This window comes from Gallus gallus, chromosome 4 (genome assembly GCF_016699485.2).
Source record: "Gallus gallus isolate bGalGal1 chromosome 4, bGalGal1.mat.broiler.GRCg7b, whole genome shotgun sequence".
Lineage (NCBI taxonomy): Eukaryota > Metazoa > Chordata > Aves > Galliformes > Phasianidae > Gallus > Gallus gallus.
Window position 1 is genome coordinate 14,110,446 of NC_052535.1, and position 26,234 is coordinate 14,136,679.

At 46.8% G+C, this 26,234-nt stretch overlaps 1 protein-coding gene across 6 annotated transcripts in view; it reads left to right on the top strand.

Moving 5' to 3' along the window:
• Positions 1-344: 344 nt before the first annotated feature.
• LOC422353 (synaptotagmin-like protein 2-like) overlaps positions 345-26,234 on the top strand; it is a 36,088-nt gene continuing 10,198 nt past the window's right edge. The window contains exons 1-9 of one of the 6 annotated variants that reach the window (XM_004940816.5): positions 345-396; positions 7,647-7,814; positions 10,604-11,164; positions 13,097-13,248; positions 19,479-19,572; positions 21,079-21,172; positions 21,349-21,442; positions 22,069-23,181; positions 24,496-24,594. In XM_004940816.5, the coding sequence (XP_004940873.1) occupies positions 11,064-11,164; positions 13,097-13,248; positions 19,479-19,572; positions 21,079-21,172; positions 21,349-21,442; positions 22,069-23,181; positions 24,496-24,594 (1,747 nt within the window). In that variant the 5' untranslated portion in view covers positions 345-396; positions 7,647-7,814; positions 10,604-11,063. Of the gene's footprint in view, positions 747-7,088; positions 7,240-7,646; positions 7,815-10,603; positions 11,165-13,096; positions 13,249-19,478; positions 19,573-21,078; positions 21,173-21,348; positions 21,443-22,068; positions 23,182-24,495; positions 24,595-26,234 lie in introns of those variants that run through there. The other 5 variants (XM_046940510.1, XM_040700143.2, XM_004940818.5 and 2 more) reach the window with 5 other exon arrangements.

The window sequence follows — 26,234 nt, forward strand, 5'->3', positions numbered from 1 at the left end:
CTCAGTTAATTGAGACGGCTAAATGGCAGCTGGTGTTGCAGGTTATCAGTGTTTACAGCAGGAAAACAAACACCCCAGTGCAAATATTCCCATATCCTGAAGCTTTATTGTCACTCTTAAAAAAGGAAGGAAAGAAAGAAAGAAAGCTTAATCCCTTTGCACAGAGGCTGGGCTCCCGTAAGTCACCTCATGCAGCAACCAGCGCTTCGCACGAACCGAGTGCACGTGTGAACGCAGTGCCCGCTCCGCGTGGCCCCGCCTCCAGCCGGCGCATGGCCGCGCCCCGTTCCCGAAGCCACGCCTCCAGGGGCGGCAGCGATCTCCCCCCTCCACCTCCCCTCTTCCTCCCCCCCCGTGGAGGTGCGTGTGGTGGCGCGCAGCTGTCTCCCGCTTGAGGTACCGCTCCCTGCTGCCCTCCCTGCTCCCACTCCGCCGGCTGTGCCCGGGACCCTCCCGGAACGCGGTTGTCCCTGCAGCTGCCCGGCTCGTTCGTGGGGCCTGCGCAGAGCGCCGAGCCGTGCCGCTGAGCTGCCGGGGATTCGGGCCGTGCTGCCGCCTCGGGAGCGGTGCGTGTCAGGAGCTGGAGGGGGCAGCGCTGGAGCACCTGCGGGGCAGTGGCCGGAGAGTGCTTCTGGAAGGGGGATGTCCCGCAAAGTCACGGCCGCTGCCGGTGCCCAGTGTGCGCTTCCAGGGCACTGCGCGGTGCGTGGCGCTGCCGCCTCCCCGCTTGGCGCCGTTTGCCTCAGGTGGGAGTCCGCGAAGCTGCTGCTTTCCCGCCGCTTGTCCCGCGTCCGTGTCCCGCAGCTCCCCTCGGACTTCCTTATTTGCGCCTCGCTGTTGCCGGCAGCTGACATAGCCACGGGGGCTGCGTTTCTGTGGGGCTGCTCCCTTTGCCGACAGCTCCTGGCTGGGCCGGGCGCTGTTGCAGGCACTGTGCCGTTTCTACTTCGTTCCCCTCTCCTTTCGTGGCAGCGTGTGGCTGCTAGCAGCAGCTCGCAGTGAGCTTGCCCTCCTCAGCCACGGCGCGGGCTGTCCTGTCCCAGTCCGGGCTGCGGGAGACGCTGCTGGGGGTCGTGGGGCCGAGCGCTCCCTTCCCTTCCCGCTGCCTCTCTGCCTCACACCTCACCCCCTTGACAGAACGTCCGAGCCGCTACAGGGGGGGAACCAACTTTCTGGTCTCCTGCTCCATTCTGTAATTGGAACGTAAGCTTGGTCTTCTTGAACCCGTGGCTTAATGAGCCCGCAGCACTGGGAAGGTCCAGCGCCAAGCATTCATGGTAGGGCAGGCTCACTGTGCTTTTAGAGCAGTATTGTTATCTACGCTTCAGAGGCATTAGAGGGGGGCTAAAACGTAGTGAATGGTTTGACAAAGTTGCAGTGAGCTTAAGGCTGTCCTGGAGGCGTCAGCAGCCTACGCTGGGAAGCAGCTGCCAGTGACTGACTCCTGGATCCAAATGGAGTTACCTTTTGCCAGGTAGCCCCAGTGGTATGCCTCGTGTCTGGGGGAGGTGAAGCTGGGGTCAAGACAGTAGGTCACTGAGGTTCTCCTCAGAGGACGTGCTCTGCTTTCAGCAGGTGCCTCAGGTGCGTGCTTGATGCTTGGCCTTGGCTCAGTGTAGCTTGCAGGGCTGGGGGCGGTCAGAAGTAGGGTGCCTCTGGGCAGGCAGCCTTACGCTGCGCTGGGGTTTTTCTTGCCAGCAGCATCGTGTAGTGAGGTCTCGCAGAGGGTTGTCCCTGCTCATATAAAAACTCCTAACTCTTATAGAACTTGAGCATCTTGACATAAGACAGCATTTCTCAGGCAGTACAGGTGATCTTGTTACTCTTACCTGGAAAGCTGCCTTCTTCACCTCCTTGCAAGATGTGTGGGTGTTCATGTGGCAGCACAGATGGCAGAAACACCTTGTCTGTTTAAGAAGATGGTACCAGATGATCATATTAAGCTGATTTTATTTTTAGTGATTTAATTAAATCAGTGCAATCTGCGTTTGGATTCCTTGTTTGAATTTACCTGAATGTCTGTTGAGCTAGATTAAATGACAGATTTCCATATGCAATTTGTGCTACTTTAAGTACATTTGTCTGTAATCACACCTGCAGTCAGTGAGCTTCATGTAACTTTTCCCTGCCCTCATGTCTGTGGATCACCCTTTGCTGGGAATGTATAAACATGAGATCTTTCACATAACTGTGAGCACAGACAGTAGAATCAAGTGTTTGATTTTTTTTTTCTTGTTCCAAATGACAAGAGCTTCCAAAAGTGATTTTGTATCCCACTCAAGTTATCCGGCTTAAGCACATAAATGGCTCCAATGACTGAATTCATGCCTGAGCCTGTGTTGGCACTGGAAAGTTGCGTTATTCCTGGAAGAAAATTGGCCAGTCTATTTTTTTTTTTTCTCTTGCAAAGAGGTCTGTGACAGAAGGCGTAGGTACAGCTTCAGTAATGGAATTGCTCTCCCTGGAGTTCCCTTTCAGCATGTCTCATGTTCACAGAGCAAACCGTGTTCACTGCAGGTGGGAGCACTGTGTCTCTGTACTCAGCCAGGAACAGCACGGCCCAGTCCGGGCCTCAGATCAGTTTGGAAATCCAAAGAGATGACAGAGTGTGTGTGTGTGGTGGATCAGACATGGACGTGAGCTTTATTTTTCTCTCATGATGTGAGGCCGACCTCGGAATCTGGCTGTAGCCTTTCTGTACTTTGGTGTCAGGAACTGGAATTACAGATCAGGAGTTCATTTCCTGAAAGGCTGTTTCCAAAGCTTTCTTTTTCCCAGATGCTGGAGGGAATTACACCTTCTGAGTGTACCTCATTTTAAAGAAGCACCCCACAGTTACCTTCATTCCATTTTTCAGTTATTTCAGGCATGGCTGAGGCTTAGAATGCCACCATTGATACAGAAGGAAGAATGCTGTGGCATACAAACTATCCTCAACAGGCAGCCCTGCTTTCCCATGGGTTTCAGCATCACACTTTGTCTCAGATCATTGAGCTCAGTAGGCAAAGGAGTACAAAGGAATTGGGCTCCACGTGTGTTTGACTTCTGAGCTCATGCCACATTAAAGAAATAGTTGTTTTTTTTTTCCTGTTTGTTTGCAAATAGCCTCAGATTCTGAGGCTGTGCTCTCAGTGCCAAGTCCCACTTGCACCAAACCCCCCCAGCAGAAATATGGGCAGTGGTGGGGTGCAGTTCTGGTTTTACTGAGCCGTGCATCCCAACCCACTGCCGAGTGCCAGGCAGGCAGTGCAAGCACGGTGTTACTGGGGCATAACAGGCAGGGTCAGGACAGCAATTTATGGCATGTCACACTGGAAGAGCAAACATGGGGAAATCGTGGTGGAATGAAAGCACAGTTGAGGTCAGCAAATATTTTTGAGGGTCAAAAAAAAAAAAAAGTTGTCATGTGTGGTTGCTTTTTCCCTTTTTCCCTGCACCTTTAGCTGTGCATTTTGTTTGCTGGAACTTGGCCAAAGCTTGTTTTCCATCTTTTCTGACTATTAAAAATAGACAGGTTGTGAGGATGAGTAACAAATGAGGTCAGGGAGTTGGTTGGTCTCTGTATGTGACGGCCACCTGTGGGGGTCTGGCTTTAAGCTGTTACAGGTTTCTCACTTGCAGCTACCACATATTGGTTTGTTGTTGCCTTTTCAAGCATATGTCACAAATTAATGGCTAAGATGCTTTGAGGAGTAACTTTTATAGTATAAAGACTCCCAGCAGGAGAGCTAGATTCTTCAAGGCTGGTATAACATGCTGTCCTCCCTTAGCAGGAGGGAAGACTGAACAACAGGTGTTTCTGCGATGGAAACGTCCAAGCAGCAGAAACGTGGGGAAAGGTTGTATGGAGAGCTCAACACTAGTCCACTGTGAAGGTGTGGCAATGGTGGGTTGTTGCAAAACAACAATCGGAGGACTGCAAATTCTTTTAAAACTCCTTTTGTCTTGAGGATGGAAATGCAGGCGTAGCACAAAGCTCAGCACAAGGCCCTCCCTCCTCCCCACAGCCAGGTGTACTTTGGGACTGTGCGAGCGCTTCCCTCTCGCCTCTGCCGAGGCTCCCAGCCTGTGCTGGGCTGGAGGGAGCGGGTCTGGCTGGGTGGCTCTTACAGCAAAACCTCTGAAATGTTGGCATCCTCTCCCAGCTGGGACATGGCAATCCTGGTTCTGTGAGGTATGAGAGGTTTGCTCGGTGTCCCAGGGGCTGTGCTTGTTTATTTGTGTTCTGGCAGTGTGCAGAATTACAATGAGCTACATCCTGCAAGATCTGCAAATAGTTCCCACCTATGAAATAAACAGAAGTCTCAAATATTTAAACTAAAACTTTGGATTGCTAGTTTATTACCACTAAGAGGCTTTATTGACCTTACAGAGCCTGAGTCATACCTCTCCTCTGATGGTGCTGACTATGAAATAATGGCAAAGGACCAAGAACTTCAGTCCTATGTTTACCCTAGGTGGGATGATTCATTTAATTAAAAATGGATAAAAGGAAGTAAATTGCATGTAATGCAAATTTCACCCATGCAATTCCTGGCTGGAGGGAGGTAGACAGTCAGTGTGGGTGATTACTCATGAGACAGGTTGGGTTGGGTAGAAGTGCACAGGGGATAGAAGTGCTGCTCATGCAGCATCCTTCAAAAGGAAACTTAACAGAACTTTCTGTAATACTGTGGTCTCATACTTTCTCCAGAAGCCCAGGGGTAAATGCAAATAAACAGAGTTCATTTCTTATGTGGTCAGTGGAGCACTTCCTCAATTATGTGTTCCCCATGTGCACAGAATAGAGGACTTTACTAATTCTTCTGCCTGCCATTGTATTGTTGCTCTCAATTGTCTATTAACAGCTGCTCTTGTGGGGTTGGGCTGGAGACCTACTGCTCTGATACATTCCTGTGTTCATTTGTTCCAGGGCACGTCTTGGGGCATTCCTGGTCAGTGGATATCCTTCCCTGATGCTGCCCAGAGGGAGGAGGAGGGAAAAGGTATCAGCAGAGAAATGACAGCTGGATTCTGTCATTTCTGGAAAGTGAGGTAGTGACTAAAAGCGAGGGAAACCATGCAGGGCTGTGCTCTTGATGAACTGAGCAGTATTGTTATTCCTGGGATACAAATAGGAGAAAGAAGCTGTCGCTTGGGGCACAGCTGCCACCCTCCCACCTGCTCTGGGGTGGGGTGGCGTATGGGGTACAACTTTTGCTGAGTGGAGAAAGATCAGTGTCAAATACGTGGGGAGTTGAACCTGAGTAATTTTGCTTTTTGGAGATAGCTGAGAAAAAAACAGTCTGGTATTGCCAGAATTCAGCCTTGACTGTGTGATGGTAACAGATGCATTTATGTGCAGACTGCACAACTGCCTGCTTTGTTTGGAGGCAGTCCTTATCAGCTGTCACTCAGCTGAAGGCCGCTTGGCTGCTTGGGATTTTGGTGGGTAGGAACAGCAGAGCTCTTCTGTCCTTTCAGTGGGACAGCTCAGACAAAATATCATTGCAGACAGCACAGCTGCAGTATTTTTAGTAGAAAAGCTTTTCAGAAAGCAATTGTATTAAATCTGTTCTGGCTCACAACCGCTCCGGGTCTGTGAAGGACCGGGCAGCTCATAGCCCCAAGTGGTACACTGCAAAGCAGGAGGAAAAGGTGCACCTTGGAAGGGCTCTTGTGCTGCCTTGCAGCAGGGCGTTGCAGCAGCTGACCAAAAGTCATCACTTTGTTTGGTGACAGGAAAAAGGGAGATGTGGGTTTTCAGCCCATTCCTCCCAGAGGCCATCCTGTAGTTTGCTTTTTCTTTTAACCTCTCTGCTGGTGAAGGAGGTCAGCCAGACGTCATGGGGTTATGCTTGTGAGCACTGTGATGGCCGTCCTTGTTTTGGCTGTACAGTACCAATGGCAATGCCACTGTGTATTTCATGGTGCTGACGCCAGAAGTAAGATGGGGGAGAGAGTGGGGCTTAGCATGAAACAGGGCTGATGACTGCATACAGGTATAGCAGTTTTGGTGCTCGGTATTTCTGCTCCTGTTCAGGACAGCAGACACTGGGATCTGTGGTGTGATTGTGGTGCCAGGATCACATCCATCATCATTAGTGCAGTGCCATTCTTGGCTTTGACCTGCCCTGCGAGAGCTGTCTTAACTAATAGGGGCACTGGGAAGTGTTCACACACTGTAAGACATAAGGAGGTTATTTCCTTATATTGTAACAGGATGTGTGATAACAAGGTATGGACAGAGGCAAGCAGCCTTTCCTGCTTGCTGCTATTTTCATCGGGCTATGAATAGCCTGGTGAGATCAGTGTTATCTGTTCCGGGTTTTGTTGTGTCATGGGCAGGGATGTTTTCATATCTTTATTACATGGACCTATGTGCAGCCCCAGTGATGAGGTGGATCTGTGTGATCCCACGCTGACCCAGCCGTTGAAATCAGGGTGTTAAATGCTTCATTATCCTGTGGGTTCTGGCTGGCTGATTGGCAGGTTAAAGTTCCTAAACCTATCCTCTTCCTTTAAAAGCAAAGCAGTGTCTGGTCGCTGCAATCTGCTTGGCTTGCAGGGAGCGATGTTAAACTTGACACATCTGAGCACTCGGCGCTTGGCATGGCGACTGAGAGGGATGCACTGAGAAACCAGAGTGGGTGTGTGGGCAGCTGAGCACCGGGCTGGTGGTGAAGAGCAGAGACGTAGCTCTGTTAGGTGTTGGAGCTCGGGGAAATCTCCCAGAACTAAAATGGAAATGCAGCATAACGGAGGCAGCCCTCTCAGCATCTGTCTGTCCGAAAGGAGCTGTTTTGTGCCTGCCAGGCTAAGCAAGCATTTAATTTTCACCCAATAAAGCTGTTTGGAAGAGAGTTACCTAGAAAAACAAACAAAACTCCCCAGAATGTTACCCTTCTCTGTAATGAGAAGAAAACTATCTTGAAGATAGAGGAAGCAATCACTCAGGCGAGAGGCCTGTAACATACCTTCCTTCATACCTTGCTGTCGCCGCTGCAGAAGCCTTCCCTGGGAGTGGTGGCACTGTTTGTTTTACAAAGCGCACAGGGCTGCACCTGGTGGAGCGGCTCCTGCTGCCTGCAGCCCTGTGCAGAGGCAGCACTGCCGTGTAGGGAACCTGGCAGCTCGGGTCACGTGTGGGCATAGCTGCCAAGGGATGAGGAAACGAGCGTTGTCCAGGCTGCTCTCACTTGGTGTGCCGCAGCGCTGCTACGCGCCTCGTGAGACGGTGCTGCGCTCTGCTGAAACAAGGTTGGTGTATATTTGTCACTTTGGGGTTGGTGCTGCTGCTCGATGCCTTGCTGAAGGCAGAGAAGTGCAGTTTGGGGCAGCTCACTGATGTTCGTACCTTGGCTCTGTAAATGGGGAGTCTTAGCACCTGGACTTTCCCTGGCTGTTGGCTCCACAGTGTACAGGACTGCTCATCACCAGTGCACAGCTAACAGTGGGAAGGTTTATTCTTTTAGTAGTTACCTCTCTTAGCTTTTCTGCTGGTGCTGGGTGCTCCCCTCTGTCCTGGGGCCAGCAGGCTGCTCACTCTGGCACTGCCCGGCTCCTGCTGCCTCAGCAGGCACGGCTCACGCTGCTTCTTGTGGCGCTGCCAAGCCAGTGAAAGGAGCAGGGGCTGCAGCTGTTGAGAAGAGTCTTTTTGCACCTAGATACTGGTGGGCACTTCTGTAGTAAGCTGAATCAGGCGCAGAGAGGGGTGAAAGGAATGATCAAAGCTCCCTGAGGTACACCTGGAAAGGACGAACATCAAACTCCCTTCCTCTGGATGAGAAACCACAGCAGTGATACGCATCTGCAAAAGGAGCAGCACGGAGTAGGTAAAAGCAGAGTAATCAGTGCTGGATTTTTGCAATCAAATGCTTGGGGATATCAAATGAAGCAAGCAAATGCTGGGTCAAAACACAACAAGGGCAAATAGTTTTTCACTTCAGGCATTGTGAGTCTGTGGGGCTTGGAGGATATCACAAATGCTTGAAATTAATGTGAGCTCTGCAAGTAATCCCAGAAATCTGCAAAATACACAGACATTGTTCCAGTTTTAGAGGGCTGTGCCCTGTGACCTGCAGGATGCCTGGTGCAGGCTGCATGCTGTTTTCTCCTAGCTGCATGCTGTAGTCCTTGGAGAGGATGAGCAGTGACACAGGGGCCTGCAGCCCAGCCCTGTGTGGCCATTCCTCTGTTGCTAAACTGCACACCGATATTCTCTGCTCACTGGAGTATTTACTGCTTTTTGGTGTGGTGGCCAAAAGAAACCAGAAGTCAGCACAGTAGGAGATGCAGGCAGTTATGCCCCAAAGCATGTCGTGCTTCTGCTTGTCTCTACACCCACAGCTCTCACGCTGCTGGGTGTGTGTTGGTCTCCTTGTGATTATCACTTTCTCTAAAAGGCAGTTAGATGGAAGGAAGTGCTTCGCATCTGATGTCCTCCTCTGCTCAGATTCACAGTTGTCACTGGAGATGTGGTGAGCCACTTGCATGTCTTTGTGTCATGACACACAGCAGGACCTCAGGGCTGTTCCCCAGCACAAGGCATTCACAGTGCTGCAGCACCTGAGGGCACCCTGGCTTTGCCCTGCACAGCTCCCAGTGGGTGCCATTAACCTGGACACAGGCACTTCCCACTCTCAGGACTCTCCAGAGCAGTGCCTGCTGCCAGGAGCTGTGTCCTCAGAGGGTGAGCTGGGAGCCCTCCTGTTTCAGGGGCTTCTGTGATGTAGCACCTTCCTTCCCACAGCCAGCATGGAAGGTGCTTTGCTTTTTAACTCTTGAAACAAATGGAGTTGGCTGTTTGGGTTCTGTTAACCTTTTTCTTCTCAGGTAACTGTTCCAATAAGATAAAACATTCTCAGGAGAAAAAAAAAAAAACAACCATTTACAAATAAGTGGTATTTTTGATTGACTCCTGGACTAATAAGTAAATACGAACCTGCTGAAAAGGTTTGCTGAAGTAATTTCAACCCGTGTGTAATGGGGTTGTTAAATAGAAATTCTAGAAGAGCAAATAGTGTGAGAAATGTGTCACTAGATCCCTTGGGTTTGTTTGTTTTGTTTCCCCAATAAAATCCGTCCCAGAAACTTCTGTAAACCTGTACTCCTAGAAGTGAGGTTGTGCCTGAGAGGGTCAGTTGAGCAGAACCAAAGCACTGGTGCCTTGCTGGGCTGGACAAAATGAAGGTTTCAGCAGCAGAAACAGATCTTTATTACTGCTCTTATTTTCAGTAAAGTGGTACCAATGGTTTCCCAGATGATAAATATATATATATTTATCTATATATATCTATATATTTATATAGATATATATATATTTATTTATATATATTAAAATATATATTTATATAATATATAAAGCTATAGCTGCAGTGTGACATACACGTTAAGCTTACTTCTGTCCAAAAATTATTAATAATAATTACATTTTTTTATGACAGTGTTCATTCATTTCAGTACTTAACCTTTTTTTGTGTGTGTTCTGACAGTTGCTGTGCTTCTACATGTTAGACCATTTTGAAAAGAAAAAAATAAATGCTGGGGATGTATCAGCTGTCAAATAAATGTAAATCTGTAAAACGATGTCAAATGAGCAAAGTCCAGCTGAAACTCCTGTGCTTGGCTCTGGCATGCCAGTCCAAGAGGTGCATTGTGTGGAGGCAGGCTGAAGGGGGGACAGAAATAATCTGAACCACAGCTCTGAGGAACACCTGCAGGACACGGAGACGTTGAATGTGAAGGCTGAGGGCAGATAAGGCAGACACACTGAGAGTGTGCAACCTTAACCTTGAGGTTAGGGAATGGGCATGATGATCATCAAATGGTATTTGCCATGAAAGCTGGGATTTCTTCATTTTCACTGTCTTGGCTACCAAGACTGTGGCTTTGGGAGAAAAAGCCAAGGATGATGAAATCCACAGTCACCCAATGGGCTTTGGCTCAGTGGGAAAGTCCCACCTGGTGAGCAGGGAAATATTTACATGGACTCAAGCAGAACTTTTCCTCCCTTGGAGGCACACTTTACTGCCCTCTGGTTGGCCAGGAGGGAAGACAAGAAATAAAGCAGCACTGCAACATGTGATTTACCTTCCCTCCACACTGTGCAGCCTCTGGCTGTTTTTGGGCTCTGCTGAAATGCTGAGTGCTCTGCACGTGTGCTGTCTGAATAGCAAATATCAGTTCAGCACTAGGCAATGTGCACTAATATTAGAAAATGAGTAGCCTCTGATGTTTCGTGGCCTAACATGCAGCAATAATACCTGCAGATTGCATTTTCAATTGCTTTACGAAAGCTGACTGCTTCTGTTTCATTTAGGACAGGAAGGAATAAGGAGTAGGAGAACAGGGATAAAAAGCAAGCAGGCAGTTTGGCAGTTCATATGCATATCTTGCTTAAAGCATGCTGAGTCAACTGTTTACCTGTTAGCAGGAAAGCAGCTAAAATAAAATCCCATCTTGGAGAGGTTAGTGCTGTGTGAGATGCTGTAGGACGGTGAAGAAAGTAGGGCAGCTTGTTTTGGAACTTGTGCTGAAGAGCAAATACAAACCCCCAGTGTACACATTCGGTTACCATATGTCGCACTTATCAGAAAGGCATCTTGATGTTATTTCTTTGCAGGGATGCTTGAACTCCACGGAGGCAGACTTCTCTGCTGAAGGAGGTGCATGCCAGAGGTGCTGGGGGTGCACTGAGCTTTCGTGCCTGCTGAGGCAGGCGGCGAGCTCGCTCCTTGCTGTGCTTGCCTGTTTGATTGACGCTGGCTTCCAAATTGCTACGACCGTGCCTGAAGGAAAGCGAAGGAGCCGCATTTTGCTGAGAGTATTTTCCTGGCAGGGGAAGGCACGCAGAGCAGCAAAACGTGCCAGGGAAGAGTTGCCTTGAACCTGGAAGTGCCGGTCCAAATCCTAACACAACTTCCACTCAAGCCATGCTGTTGTGAATGAAGCCCTTTTGCTCCAGCCTTATCTCACTCAGCACACTGGGGGCTGCCCATGGCATTGCAGCAAGCTGATCTGGATTAGTTGTCGGTGTGTCATTGCTCCATCTGTCTGAACTGCTGAAGAACATTGCAGAGAACATGTTGGACTTGAGCTTCCTGACTGAGGAGGAGTATGAGAAGCTGATGAAGGTTCTGCAGAGAGATGCAGAGCTAAAGAAGAAAGATGGGGATCGCATCAGGTGAGACAGCGTGCAATAACAGCAAGTCATGAGCTCGCACGTGGGGGATATTTTACTTCTTTCAGAGGAGTGTGTGTATGCGTGTGTGTGTGTGTGCACAGGGAGGGGTGCAGGCTGCGGCAGTGCTGTCCCTTCATGCCCAGATCGTGAAAGATCTTTTCATTGCATGTCCTGCTTTTCAGCCCGCCTGCTGTCACTGCTGTCCCCTCTCTGCAGGACTGTGGGGCCAATCTCTCCTTTGGAGTTAGTCAGTAGCCTGTAGAGATGTAAAGGGGAATCCTCCCTTTCCTGCTTTGGGGAAGGTGCTGGTTTCTCAGTGGCAGAGGTCAGCACAGAAGAGTATCTACTTGCCTTATTTTCCTCACCTAGTAGCACAGAAATCTCTCATAGTGTTTTTAAATGAGGCTTTACATTCTCATCTCCAGGGTGGGTGTGTGTACAACATCCATCATGCAGGCAGAGAGATGGGCAATGAGAGGCCTCGTGAACTGCCCAATGTTTGCAGGGCATCCCAGGGCTGAGGTCGGCTAATTTGGATTGGCTGGTGCTGTCGTCACTTTTTAAATGCCATCCATGTTGACAGTGTGCTCCAGGCTTGGGAAGCTGGCATCAAATTCTCCACTGCTGGAAAGGAATAGTTCAGTGGGTGTGGATGGCACTATGCCAGATTACCCCTGATAAGGATGTCTTTGACTTCTTGGTGAGCTGAAAAAGAGTCAACCCTGTGTTGGAGGGATGCTCTGGGCTTGAAGGAAGAGTGAGCAGTCTTGCAGCAGGCTCTTGCTTCTCCCCTGAATTGAAGCATTAAGAAAAAAATCTGTTTTTTCTCCTTGTTAAGGTTTTCTTTCTTTCTTTTTTTCCCCCTTTATTTCTGAAATGTAGTAAAATTTCTGCTTTGTTGTGGAGGCTTAGGGGAAAGTGTTGGATGATTTCAGTTTTGCTTCACTCTTTGCGAGACATTGCACAAAAGGCTTTCATTTGGGAGCTAGGTCAGTTAGATCCTCCAGAGGGCAGTGCCAAGTGCCACTTGCTATGAGTGCAGCTGACTGCATTGAGACCCCAGTGCCAATGTGAACACGTTTGGCTCCACCGTGGCCGGCTTGCTGGGGGAGACCAACTCAATGGCATTACACTGATCTGGTGTCAACAGGATTAAAATATGTGCCTAAATCCCCTCTGGCCCAGCACCCTGATGGGGCAGATGGCCTCTCAGGTCTCCAGGGACTGAGCTGTAGTAACTGGGAGGCAGTGGCAGCCAAAGGTTTTTACACTAAGCAGTCATATAAAAACAAACCAGAAGAGAGTTAAAAATACAGGCTAGCAAACAGAGCGCTGACAGATTTAGGTGCCAAAAACCAGCCTTGGGTGTGCCCAAGCTAGTTACAGTAAGAAAAGTTGTGCTCAGGAAGGAGAGCTAACTGTTTGTGTGCCAACATCAGCATGGCAGCAGGAGCAGGAAGAGAAGTGTCCAAGGAGAACGCTGAAGGGCCAGGCTGGTCTCCTGAATTGCATAATTTATTTCCACAGTTTGCAGATCTGATCCAAAAAGCTTTGCAGTTCATAAAGAGATTAATAGACAAATAAAACAAAGAAGCACAGGACCTATAAACAATCCCACCCCTCAAGGCTGCAAATGAAATAGACAAATCTCCTTACGAGGTGACTCAATTTTGAACCTGTAGTTTGTAAAAGGTGAGGACCTTTGCTTGCAAGGTGCTGTTTGTTTTTCCCCCCAAAACAAACAAACAAACAAACAAAACCCCCAACTTTAATTTTTGTGTTAGTTTGGCCCTTGTGACTGCAGAGAATAACCTCAGGATCCTTTGTAATAGCAGTTAGGGGAACTGTACATGCAGCTGTTATGAGAGTAGCTGAGGGGAAGTTGAAACCTTGGGGATCTTTTAAGCGTGTAACGTTTTTCTTCACTTTCAGACGGATACAAGGCTCCATCAAGGATGAAAAGAAGAAGAAGTTTGTGACAGGTGAATGGTTTTCAGAAGTGAAGGCAAAACGGTTTCAAGAAGACTTGGAGGGTTCAGATCTGCTTCGGGCATCAATCAGAAGGAAAAAGGGCAAACTGGAAAGTAAGTATGTTAATGTGTGTCTTAAGAAACCAAACTGATGGACCAGAAAAAGGTGGTCAGGTGTGTGGGTCTGACTGGTACTGGGAGTACTGGGAGCCTTTTGGGAACCAAAATTCAGTTTAAGAAACAGATTTTGTGCCATACTTTCAGTACTGGAAAAAATATCTGTTTATCAAAACCAGGGCCCAAGGGAAAAAATACTGCATGGCAGAGGACCAAGATAAAAGTTGTTTACCACCTATATGCAGTAAATGCTTTTTTCCTATTTCTTCTTGTTTATTCTAAGATGTCTTATTTGTCAGAAGTCACTGGTATCATTTCTTGTCACAGAAGGAAGGAGGGAGGGAGATAACATGGGGCAATTTCTAGCATCAAATTGATATGTGTGGGTCAAAGACCCCTCCATTTTCCAGACTCATCTGGTAACAGCCACCAGCCAGCTGCTCTGGTGGGCCTCCGGGATGGTGAGGTCAGTCACGTATCTGCAAAGGCAGAGAGTGCCTCTCATCTTCTGGCAGAAATTTGCTCTCTCTGAGTGAGAAGTGACAGTCCACACCTAGTTTTTTTATTGTTATGTACAACAGATCAAATCAGATTTAGCAGCTCAGGACAGTGAGAAGAGAGCAGCCCTGTGTGAAATGAGCAGGACTGTGCTTTGAGTCCAAATTTAACCAGCCTGATGCTGACACTTTGTGCTGAACACTTGTGCAAAGCAGAACTGATTCACATCTTGTCCTCACCCTGAAGATAGGCCAGCCAGCCCCACAGCAGGATGTTAGGATGTCTCACACGACTTCCTTGATTATCTGTCAGGGTGGGTAGTCACAGATATGGCTGGTGAATTGGTGGCTGCTGCTGCTCCAAGGAAGCAGTAGCCCTCATGGTCAGCTCTTCACAAAGTCTACCACCATTCCTAATACAGGGACCTTATAACTGGGCTCTGCTTTTGTGGTAAGATCAGGGTTGTCTGCCATCTGTCCAAAACTCAAATGCCATCTCTACTAGTTTGATTCAGCTATCTTCCCTGGGTTTGACTGCATTTCTTTCTGTGGGGCTGCAGTAACATAGATCACTCTTTTGTTTGCTGGGCCTCGGTGGCCAGGATCTAATTAATGTAACATATTCTCCCCTTTCTGAACCCCAGTTTACTTTCTTCTTTTTAGCTGCTCATTATTCAGACACATACTTGAAGCTAAACAGTGGCCAAGGACTGAGAGCCTCATTTCCCTTTGCATTTTGCTCATCCCTCACAGCTCTTGTAGCTTAGCAGAGATTCATTGGAACCTCTGACGCAGAACTGGCCCATCGTATTTCATATGAAGTTGCTTTTATCCTTGGTATTGAGGATTCATTATGTCATTAAATTTACTATTTTGACATCTCTCCAGAATGCTAAAACATGTTAAAAACCTTTTACTGTTTGGCAGGCTTGCCTGGCCATTTCTGCAGGGTGTGCTCTGCTTTTTGAGGATGTACATTTGTGATTTAACTCTTACTACTAATATGTATGTATGAGACATGGCCTGAGGTTATCATCTGAAATGATCTCCTTATTAAAATAGCATTCATATACAAGTTATGTTTTTGCTTATGCATTTTCACAGAATCACAGAACTGTAGGGGCTGGAAGGGACCTGTGGAGGTCACCTAGTCCAAGTCCCTGCTAAAGCAGGTTCCCTAGGGCAGGCTGCACATGAAAGTGTCCAGGTGGATTTTGAGTGTCTTCAGAGGAGACTCCACCACCTCTCTAGGCAGCTTGTTCCAGTGCTGTCACCCTCACGATAAAGAAGTTCTTCATTTTCAGTGCTAGACAAATGCTGTTTTAAGAAGGATGAAGGAAATGTTACTGAATTACTGTAGCAATTATGCTTAGATATAGCCCTTTTTCTTCCCTCTCCTTCTCTTTTTCAATTCTTAGCCTTACTATGGAAAAGCGCAGCTACAACGTGACATTATTGCTCACTCTTACTTTTCCCACCGCTGTTTTACAGCAACAGTTGAGAATCAAGACTCAGCAGCTGCTATTTTCACCTTGCTGCTACTTTCCATACATTCAGCTCCCACAGTGATTACCACACAAGGCTTGCTTCCTTTCACCCATGAGGGCGAGCACTTCTCTTGCTGACATGCCATCAACAATATTACCTCAGCAAGAGCAGTGCTTGCCCCATCAGGGAACCGGATGAAGCCCTATGTGAATGGTTTGAGCATGTAGCTGACCTGCAGTAGATGATGTAAGGGCCTTTGCTGGCCATCCTGACACCTTTTCAAGGTGATGAAGGTCTGCGTCTTCATTTAATGAAATAAATGTAATGTGCTCATGACTTCAGGGCTGTTAATCCTTATTTATGTATTTGAGGATTGTGTTAGGGAATGAAATGAGAAAATTCCTGCCCAGAAAAACTCCACAGTATTTGTTGGCAATTGCTGGCATTCCTTCTGCATGGCAAATGGGCTGAGGAAGGCGAACATTTGTGCCTGCAGAGAAAAAGGCCCAGTGACCTTTTCTTGAGGAGGATTTTAACCTTCAGAAGAAAGGGCTTTGTGGCTCCCTAAGAGCTTTCACTTTTGCTATTGATTATAGTAGAAGGTGGTAATAATCAGCAGCAATATAGATCTATAACGTACATAGATGCTCTCTGAATTCAATCTACTGTCTTCAGAATGGCACAGATGAATGAATTTGGTGATAAATTCTCCTTTAGCTTGTGTGCAGGGGATGAGAGCTACTTATTGTCTGGTGGAGAGGCCATGTTATCCCCTGCCCAAGCACATCAGTGCTCCCTTCACCAAGGTCAAGTGTCTGTGTTTTAGAGTGATAGAAGTAGGTAAAGCAGCTTATGAATTAAAAGTGGCTCTATAAATGCACATTTATGTACAAACAAGTTTAACTGGTCAGACCACTACTAGGTTCTGTTGGAATTTGCCTCCTTTTCTGTCTGATGCTGAAGTTACCAAGGGCACTTTGTTGGGATGGATTATAATGTGCTGTTGACCTCTGTGTCTGTGGCTCTAGAAGCCAGGTGTAGCTGTGCCAGACACTGAGCCATTTTGAAGGATGGTGATGTGGAGGAGGTGAACACCTCCAGCTCCTGCCAGCTGGGAGGTGGGAGATCCGTCTGAGAATGTCTGAGGGGGAAGTGCCAGTGAAAAGCAGATTTGTTGCAATACCTTTGGAAGTGATGTGACAGATGAATGCAGCCTTTGATTGTCAAGGTCTTTTCAGCCATGGCAGGCAGAGGGAGAACATGGGTGCTCTGTATTTGGATCTTCTCATTCCCAAGCAGCTATCTGCTGGCATCTCCCTGCCTGGACTAGAGCAGAAGAGGACTGTGTGACTCATTGTGTAAATAAATGGTCCTTAGCTGCTTTCCTCTGCCTGCACATAACATGGCCCATATGTGCCACCAGATATGTCACAATTTTTCTGTCCTAAAGCAATACTCAGTGATGCTTTTCTCACACCAGCCTTTACGTGAACAAAACACTGAGTTCCCACTACTGCAGAAGCCACGGGGCCACTCAGCTGCCACAGCATGCTTGTGCCATGTGCATGGTCCATGTGCAAACAGACCCAAGCAGCACCCTCTGCAGACCCTCAGCATTGCAGGGGCATGGAACAGCAGTGCTGGGTGCTGGCAGGCAGGAAGGCTGGGGCTGCAGCATTTGTGTCAGCAGTGAGGCACAACAGTGCAGAGTGGAGCTCCATCTCCAGATCTGCCGTTATCCATAGGTGACTGTACTGGCACTGCGTGGCATCACATGAGACACAGGGGATGGAACAAGGTGATCTTTAAGGTCCCTTACAACCCAAGCTATTTGCTTTAGTGCTGTTTTCTAAACAGCAAGGCTATGTTACTTCACGTCACATCTGAACGTTTCCAAACCTCTTGGTGGGAACAGGGGAAGCAAACTCCCCCCACTGTAAGGGAAGAGCAAATCCACTTTGTGAAACTCGATGTGTACAAGTCTATGGAGCCAGGCAACACGCATGCCAGGGTCCTAGGGGAGCTGGCTGATGTGGTTGCCAAACTGCTTTGCATTGTATTTGAAAAGTCATGGCTGTCAGATGAAGTCCTGGTGACTGGAAAAAGGGAAACATCACTCCCATTTGTAAGAAAGGGAGGATGACCTGAGGAACTGCAGGGCAGTGATCCTCACATCTGTACCTGGGAAGATCATGGAGCAGATCCTCCTAAAAGACATGTAAAGGCATCTGACGCACAAGCAGGTGATCTGAGACAGCCAGCATGGCTTCACCAAGGGAAGGTCATGCCTGCCCAATCTAGTGGCCTTGTATGATGGAGTGATGGCATCAATGGACAGAGGAAGGCAATCGGTGTCATCTACCTGGATTTCTGCAAGGCTTTTGATGTGGTCCCCCACCACATCCTTATCTCTAATTTGGAGAGAGAGATTTGAGGGGTGGACTGTTCAGTGGATAAGGAATTGGTTGGAAGGTCAGAGGGTTGTGGTAAAATGACTCTATGTCCAGGTGGAGACTGGTGACAAGTGGTATCCCCCAAGGGGTTTGTCTTAGGACTGATGTTCTTTAACATCTTTATCAATTATATACATGATGGAATTGAGTGCATCCTCCACAAGTTTGATGATGACACCGAACTGACTGTTGCAGTTGATATGGAAGAAGAAAGTGATGACATCCAGAGGGTCCTTGATAAACTGGAAACGTTGGCCCTTATGAACCTAATGAGGTTCAACAAAGCAAAATGCAAGGTTTTGTATTTGTGCTGGGGTAATCCCAGGTATGTATACAGGCTGAGACAAGAATCCATTGAGAGTATCCCTGCTGAGAAGGACTTAGGAGTCCTGGTAGATGAAAAACTTAACATGAGCCATCGATGTGTGCTTGCAGCCTGGAAGACCAGTGGTATCCTGGGCTGCATCAGAAAAGGGGTGGCCCGCACAGTGAGGGAAGTGATTGTCTCTCTCTGTTTTGCCCCCGCGAGGCCCTATCTGGAGTATTGCATCCAGAGGATCCAGACGAAGACCACGAAAATGATCAGAGGGCTGGAGCACCTCTCCTATGAAGACAGGCTGAAGGAACTGGGCTTGTTCTGCTGGGAGAAGAGAAGCCTTCCAGTATTTAAAGGGAGATTGTAAACAGGAGGGAAATCAATTTTTTACATGGTTAGATAGTGATGGGACAAGGGGGAATGGTTTTAAACTAAAGGAGGGAAGATTTAGATTAGATGTTAGGAGTAAGTTTTTCACTCAGAGGATGGTGAGGTGCTGAAACAGGTTGCCCAGAGAAGTTGTGGATGCCCTGTACCTGGAAGTGTTCAAGGCCAGGTTGGATGGGGCCCTGGGCAACTTGATCTAGTACTTGATCTAGCTGTTGGCAACCCTGTGTAGAGTAGGGCGGTTGGAACTTGATGATCCTTGAGGTCCCTTCCAACCTAAGCCATTCTATGAGCCCTTGAGCCTCTGCTTCTATTGTACGATGAAATATAACCAAAAGAGATTTAGCAGTTTTTGTAACAGGCAAATTTAATCTTTAAATTAGATCTAGTTGCAAGTGAATAAATATGCGCAGACCTTGTGGGGTTAGGTTTTTGTTGTTGTTGTTGTTTGTTTGTTTTTGACCAAAGTAAGCTTGGTTTTTCATTGCTGCTTGAGAGCTTAATCCTTTTTGTTGTGCAGTAGCAAGAGCCTGTTTGCCAGTTAAATGGCTAATGCATCTTTATACCTTGGCAGGCTGCTTTAAAGGTTACTGTCTTCTATTGTTTTTGTTTTCTTCAGGGTCTTTGAGAGCTCAGAAGACATAGTTGAGCCTTGTGCCAGTAAAAATAACAAGGATCTCCTCATTAACTCTATTGGCCTCCTCCTTTGTTTGCCAAGATCAGATGACTTTGAGTAAAAACAGGAAATGGCTGAATTTAAATCCTGGAATGGATTAACTTTATTGACAGCCACAGTATTGTCTTGCGAAGGTTTCCAGCGAAGCAGCAGCTCCTGGCACGAGCCAGGCATTAGGCAGCTCTCTTTGGGTGTGCAGATATGTGGGGCCTGGGGGTGCCATGGTCTCTGGGCAGCGTGGATGATGCTGCCATGGAGCATCCCCCCCTGCAGGGGCAGCCTCTGCTAAATCCCCAGGGTTTATGCTAGTGGGACTCATTTAACAAGCTTTTGCTGTCTGCAGATAAAACACAGTGCTGTTGCAAGCTCAATTACATGTACTTTCTTGATTATCTCTGTTAACATTACAGATGAGGTCAACGAGCACGTTGGGAGAAGTCTGGAAAGCAAAGATGCCCCAGGTCTTCCCTTCCATGAGCATGCTGCTGGCACAGGAGAGGAGAGGTAGCTGCCACTGCTCTTGTTTCTAACAAAAATTGAATACCACCCATTAAATCCTGTTCTTTAACTGAGCTTCCTAGACCACATTAGTAATAGGCTATATAGAATGTTTTTATAACCCTTTTTCCAGGAATTGTCAGAGTATCAATCCTCCCCTAATAACTGAGTGCTAATGTGCTTATGCCAGAAAGGTCTTTTCCTGCGTGATTTGATAAGGAGTCAGTAAAATGGAAGCTGTCTCTAATGTCAGGATATTCTGGGTATTTTTTCAAAGTAATTATGATTTTTATTTGTTTAATTTTTCCCATGGAGCAATGCTAACAAAATGAACTATTTTAGGAAACCGCTCATTTCCTGCTGGTGCCAACACTGCATTCAGTGCTCAGCACTCACCATCATGGCTTGGTAGATTTCATGTTGTGCTGACTGTGCACAAATACACAATAAAAAAAACTTCAGCAAGCAAATGAGTGACCTCACTCAATGTTTGTGAACTGTGGAGAAGCCATTAAAGTACCCACTTTTTTATTCATTGTTGCTTCTACCTCATTTGCATTCTTCTGTCAACAGAATGAGGAATCATACTTCACAGGTGGCAGTTGCTGCAATTATTACATATGAGCCTTGAAAACACTTCCAGACCTCCTGCAGCTGAACAATGGGTGTTGTTTAATAAAGGACAGAGTCAACATGCTTTACTAGCATGGCAATGGTCCCAATGATTTATTGTGGGAGTCCTGTAAATGTTGCTTTGTTTTTCTCATCCAACCCTAAAAGCAAAGCATTACCATCTGAAATCTCATCAGTGGCCCAACCTGACTACTCTTCTCCATCTGGATGGGCACCTGTCACTAGAAACTCCCAAAGACAGTAGAACTAGTCAGGCAAACTGCCCATGATATCTGTTTATTTTATTAATGTACCAAATACTTAGTAATCAAGTTATGATACAAGTATGAAGATTTTTATCCCCTATTATAGTAACATCGATGGCTTAATAATTCCTGTAGTTTCTATGTTCTCAGTTAATCCAGTTGTGCCTGTGGCCTGGCCTGAGGTGTGTGGATAGGCCTGACCTGTTCCTTCCTGGACCAAGCTTGAAAGGGCATCTCCCTCTTGTGTGGCTTTTGGGCTGTTTTGGCACTATCAGGTCCTGTGTTTTTCTCTATAGTTTTCTCTCAGAAAGGAAAATCTGAATAAATTCTGGGTGACACCTAGAAGGTGTCACCATTGTTTTTGTTGATCAAGTTCTATACTGACTGCAGTGGTAGACTCATATTTACTCCAAGCTGAGTCCATTTAATATGTCCCCTGGTCAGCAGAGAAAGTGAATGAAGGCACTAGCTCTGGGCAGCCTTATATTGGGCAAAGTCAGTAGAGAAAAAGTGACAAAGCAGCTGAGCAGAACTGAATCAGTGTTGAGGCTGCCAGACTGCCTGTGCAGAGGATGTCCTGTCCAGTCCATCCCTACCACTGATCTCCTTGCTCAGATGTTTTTCTACTCCACAGATCCAGCACACCTGCTCTTGTTACTGCAGAGGAGCATAAAATCTTGCCAAAACCAAAGCCAAGACATTCTGTCCTGCTGTCTGCATCACACAAGGTACTATAGTCATATATTCTGTGTTCAGTTTTGTTATTTCTTGGGTCTTTACCCAGTCTGTACTTACTGACTAGGGGCTCCACAGACTGTCCTCAGTGGTATCTGTGCTCAAATAAATGACATGTTTTCCAGTCTTGCGAGTGGATATACATTGACAGAGTTTGTTTTCCATTCAGAGATTCAGTATACATGATGTTTCTTCCTCGGAGAGTGACACTGGAGCAAGTCCATTTGCAGCTGCAACAGACAGCTTGCATTTGTCTAGAAAAGGTAAAGTTTTTGTTCAGTGAACCACTGACATTTTCATTGTTTAGAGTCAAACACCAAGAGACGTGGCTTTTTTTGTGCACACAAATGAATAACAAAGAGCTTTTCTTAGCTTGGCCTGCAAGAATGGGCTGCCAACGTTTGTATGAATTATGCACAAGGCAGCAAGAATCAAGAAAAAAATCCTCAATGACTAAAACTCCTCCTGGCTCTCAGTATGGTTAACTGAGTACTTGGCTAACAATTCCTTAATGCACAGATCCAAGTTACCTTTCCTTTAGTCTCCTGCTTTGAACGTGTAGTGTATTTTGGTATGTAGCAAATAGACAGTATGAAATCTGTCAAACAAAATGCAAAGCTGTGAACAAATCCCCAACTCACAGCAACAATTTAGAGCTCAGTGAAATTTTTTCCCTTCCTTGGTGCAGAAAGAAGGGCTGAGTTTTTCAGACTTTTCCTTCAGATGAAAGGGAACTTGCTGGACTCTCAAAATAGAGAATAATTAGGAGCATAGTGGGGGTTTCTAGAAACTCCTCTTGGCTTCCCTTTGCGGACCTGCAGCCCAGACCTTCCAGGGAGTTAGGATATGGTGTGGTGTGATGGGTTGTGAGCACTTGTCGTTGCTGTAGGTAATGGACAGTCTCCACCACCTGCCAAGCTTTCAGACGATGCTGTGCCACAGCCCAGCTGTGCAACTGGAGAAGCTGCTGAGGGGGCCACCACAGCAGGACCAAAAAGTGCACCTGAAGAAGCTCATGCTCCCAGCAGGATACCTGTTAAGAGGAAACCAAACAGAAGTCTGTCCAGATCCGAGCAGTTCGCGAATCACCTGGGGCCGGCAGAGAACAACCTTGAAAAGAGAGAGCTACTAGCAAGCCCCAGATTGCTGACCACAGAGGGGGAAAGCAGCCAGACAGTGAAGCCAGGCGTGAACTACACAATCTCATCAATGAGTAATAAAGAGGAGGACATTGGCCTTGATCGTGAGCACTTCAAGAATTTGAAGAACTTCTGGGAGAAAGGAGCAGACTCTGTGATGATGGGAAGCATGCCCGAGTCTCCAGGCTCGCTGGAGGCAGATGGCAGGCAGTTCAAGCTGTGCCGCTCGCTCTCTGTGCAGTCAGGCCATGGCCAAAACAGTGAAGAAAAACCTGGGGCCTTCACCAAAACAAGAACCCCTTACAAAAGGACAATAACTTTATCTTCCAGTGAGGAAGAACCAAGCTACGTAGCTCCTGTAAGGAAGGGATCCATTTCCATTGCTCCCAGGTCTACATACGCCAAGAGCAAAGGAGGCCTGGTTACAAGAAATAGTTCGCTGGGCGAAAGCAATGGGAAGCCATCGGTGCCAGAGGAAGAGAAAGCAGCACAGCGCAGCTCCAAGAAATCCAGATTGCCTGTGCGAGTGCCTTCCATCAAAATCGAGTCTCCTACCAAGGAAGTATCTGGCAGCGTGTTTGAGCCAGAGACGCCTACAGAGAAGTTTATTGTGGCAGAGGAGCGCAAGCGCACAGTGAGTTCTTTGGCAAGCAGGGCGCAGACACTGATTGAGCCTGCGCTTGCAGGTGGTGACAAAGATGATGAGAAAGCACAAAGATCTGATGTGGGCACTCATGACAACATGCAGATAAATGGAGAACTACCTGAGGAGAAAACATGCCAGTCTACAGAGCAGCCAACAGCCAGTGCGCCTGCCGGAGGGAGAGAAGCTGTTCAGAAGATGGACTCATCTGTTCACTCAGGTACTGGGGGCTGTAACTGCACCCTGGGAAACCCCATCGAGTGTCACCTCTAACCCTGTTTTCTTCCCTAATACTTCCAATTTTGCATATTTTCTGTGCATCTACATCTGTATTAAAATTGGTACAGGGTTAGCATGTGTGGAATGCATTCAACAAACAGCTATGAAAACAACTATTCTGTGTAGTGCGGTGAGATGTAAAACTGGGCAATGTGATGTCCCTTTGCCTTTCTCACCACTGCCTATTCTCATACTTTGCCTTCAAGCACCTCAGCTAGGGGCACATCTCCATTTCTTTAGCCCTGACCACAACAGGTTGCAGGAACTTACTTTACTAACTGAGAGCACTGCACTTTTCTCAAATGTAGATCTGCCAGAATTCCTTGTGCTGGTAAAGATGAATCTGATGCAAATAGCAGAAATAAAACATGAAGCAAAGTGTTTAATAAATGCATTGGCCTTTGCCCTACTTCAGTATGGCTACTGGCAGTCAGTATTTGAATGACAGTTTGGGCCTTTTGGGAATCCTCCAGTAAGCTGCAAACAAAATGGACTGGACAAGGAATCTGAACTTTGTGGGTTCTGATACCACATTTTCCATCACAGTGGAGTCAGTAATACTACCACTTTATCAGCCTCTTCCTCTGGGTTTGACAGGCTCTTGTAAGGACTGATAATATGGGCAAAAGTTCACATTAATTGCAGTTTGTTTTAAATGTGAGCTGTGATTGCCTACAGTTCCATTCCCTACCAAGCAAAGACGTAGGAAGAGAGAGTTCCCTGTCTCCTTCTTCTGCATCTTTGATCTTGTTGTATCTGATTGAGACCCATTTGAGAGGATTTTCCATAAACTTAGCTGATTTGATTTTGACTGTGTCATTTCTTGGCTTATTTCCTACCTTTTAGAATATTTCCATTAAAATCCTGAGTTGCATTTCAGGTAAACACAAACGTTTCTTTTGTATACCAGACATTCTTGTATTGCTCAGGGTGTTGTTTTTTCTTTCCATTATTATTACAGTCGTTACAGATTGATATTAGCAGATGGCTGTATTCCACTGGAAGTTCTCTGTAAGTGTCAATCTCTTTTGCAGACTGGGTTACTGCAGTGTTTACATTTCTCATCATAGTGCAAAGAGTTTTTCTCAGGGAGAGATGTTGCAGCCAATGATGTGAAAGTAACTGTGTGTAACTGTACAACTGCAGCGTGCTCTAAGCAGGAGCAGCTTCTGAGAGAGACATTCATTCTTGCTGACATCCTGCCCATTTGTGTTTGTTTACTTACCTTGTCAACTTGACTTTTCATATGTTCCAGAGGAAGATGGAGATCATTCTCCTGCTGCTCATGCTTTGGCCCAAGCAAATAGCGTTATTCTTGCAAAGAGTATGGTGAACATTTACACAACCACAGAGAGTGAGTAATCTTTTTCTTTCTGCATTTTAGTTTAAGGTTTTTGAAGGCACTATATTATGTATGAATTCTGCATCCCTGGTGCTTCTGTGCTAGTCCTAAGCAAGGAAAATGACATATTGTTTCATCATCAAATTAGAGAGCTTATAGTGCCTAAAATTAAATTCAAGGCCAGGAAATTACAGCTAGATTGATGATATGTCACTCAGTGTGCACAGCAAAATGCAAATGGGCTTCAAACGGTTGGCAAGAATCTCCCTTCTCTTCCACCGAGTACCATGGGACCTATATGGCAGCCTGCTCAGTGGATCAATCAGAAATGGCAGACCTTGCATCCAGCATGCGAGCTGTGCCACAGGCTGCTGTCACATGCTTGCTTGGGCCTATATCTGGGCCTTTCCCAGAGCAGCCCCAGGTTGCTAGCCTGATCTTCTCCTCAGCTACCAGATGGGACACACTTCACACTGGCAGTTCCTCTTGGGGAAACCAAGAGAAACTAAGGGGAGAATGCAACCAAGAAAGCAGCAGCTGAAGCTGAAGAAGCCCATGCCCAAGAAACCTGTCTGTGCCACCAAATAGCCCAAGAAAGCAGCAGCCAAGGGAAAGGGCCTGAAGGAAAGCAGCAGCAGCCTCTGTGTCCAGGAAAACCAGTACATGTCCCCAAAAGATGAAAGCTGGCAAGCTCAAGAAGACAGCTATGAGCATGCCTAAAAGCAGAGGGGTATGGCCAAGTATGCTGGGACTGAGCTGGGGAGGTTTGGGAGGCAATGCCCAGGGTAGGGTAAAGCAGCTTAGAGGAAGCAGTAAGGCCAGTTTAAGTCAGCCTGATTCCTGGTTATGGGATGGAGGAGTCCCCTTTGGGCTGTCAAAGGCAGCCGGTGGATGAGGCATGCTGCATTGACCTATCTGTGTGCAACTGAACCACGCCATCCTGGAGCCTTGTGCCAAATGTATGCCCTGTCATGTGGTACAGCGATGCAAGTCAGAAAACGTGATGGCTCAAAGCTTCAAGTCCCATGTGCATTATCATTCAGTGATGTGGTCTTCATGCAGGTGACAAAGATTTTAGCCTTTTCCCCATTACAGCTTACTTAGAGCCACAAACCTCATCCTAGGAACCCTTCTACACAGTTGCACTTCTTTACAGTATAACAAATAGCCTGCAGAAAAGGCAAAATTTAACACATTACTGATTGTTGTAGATATCAAACAGCCTTTTGGCATTCTGAGCAGTGAGTAGTGTATCATCATGGCTAATGCTCAGCAGTGGTGTATACATGCACGTGTCATCTGAAAACAAGCTAGTTGTTTTGGAATGAGATTAGTCATCAAGGAAGTTACTGAGAAAAGATAAATATAGAGCAGATAGGTTTTATTTGAACATTTAAGCAGTTCAGTAGCCATCTTTTTAAGTTGTTATGGAAGTTGATACTGTTTTGAGCTTTCTCTTTTCTTTTGTATAACAGATTATTTCCACCTCTTTGTCCATCTAGCAGCACGTTTGAGAGGTGATTGCGACAGTGAAATTATAGGTCTAAGTATTTTACAGCTCTTTTGTACAGGAAAATATTGTTTACACATGCTATGAGATGGAAACGTGAGCGTGTTTTGTTTCTTTGATGGGGGCAGATCTGCATGCTTTT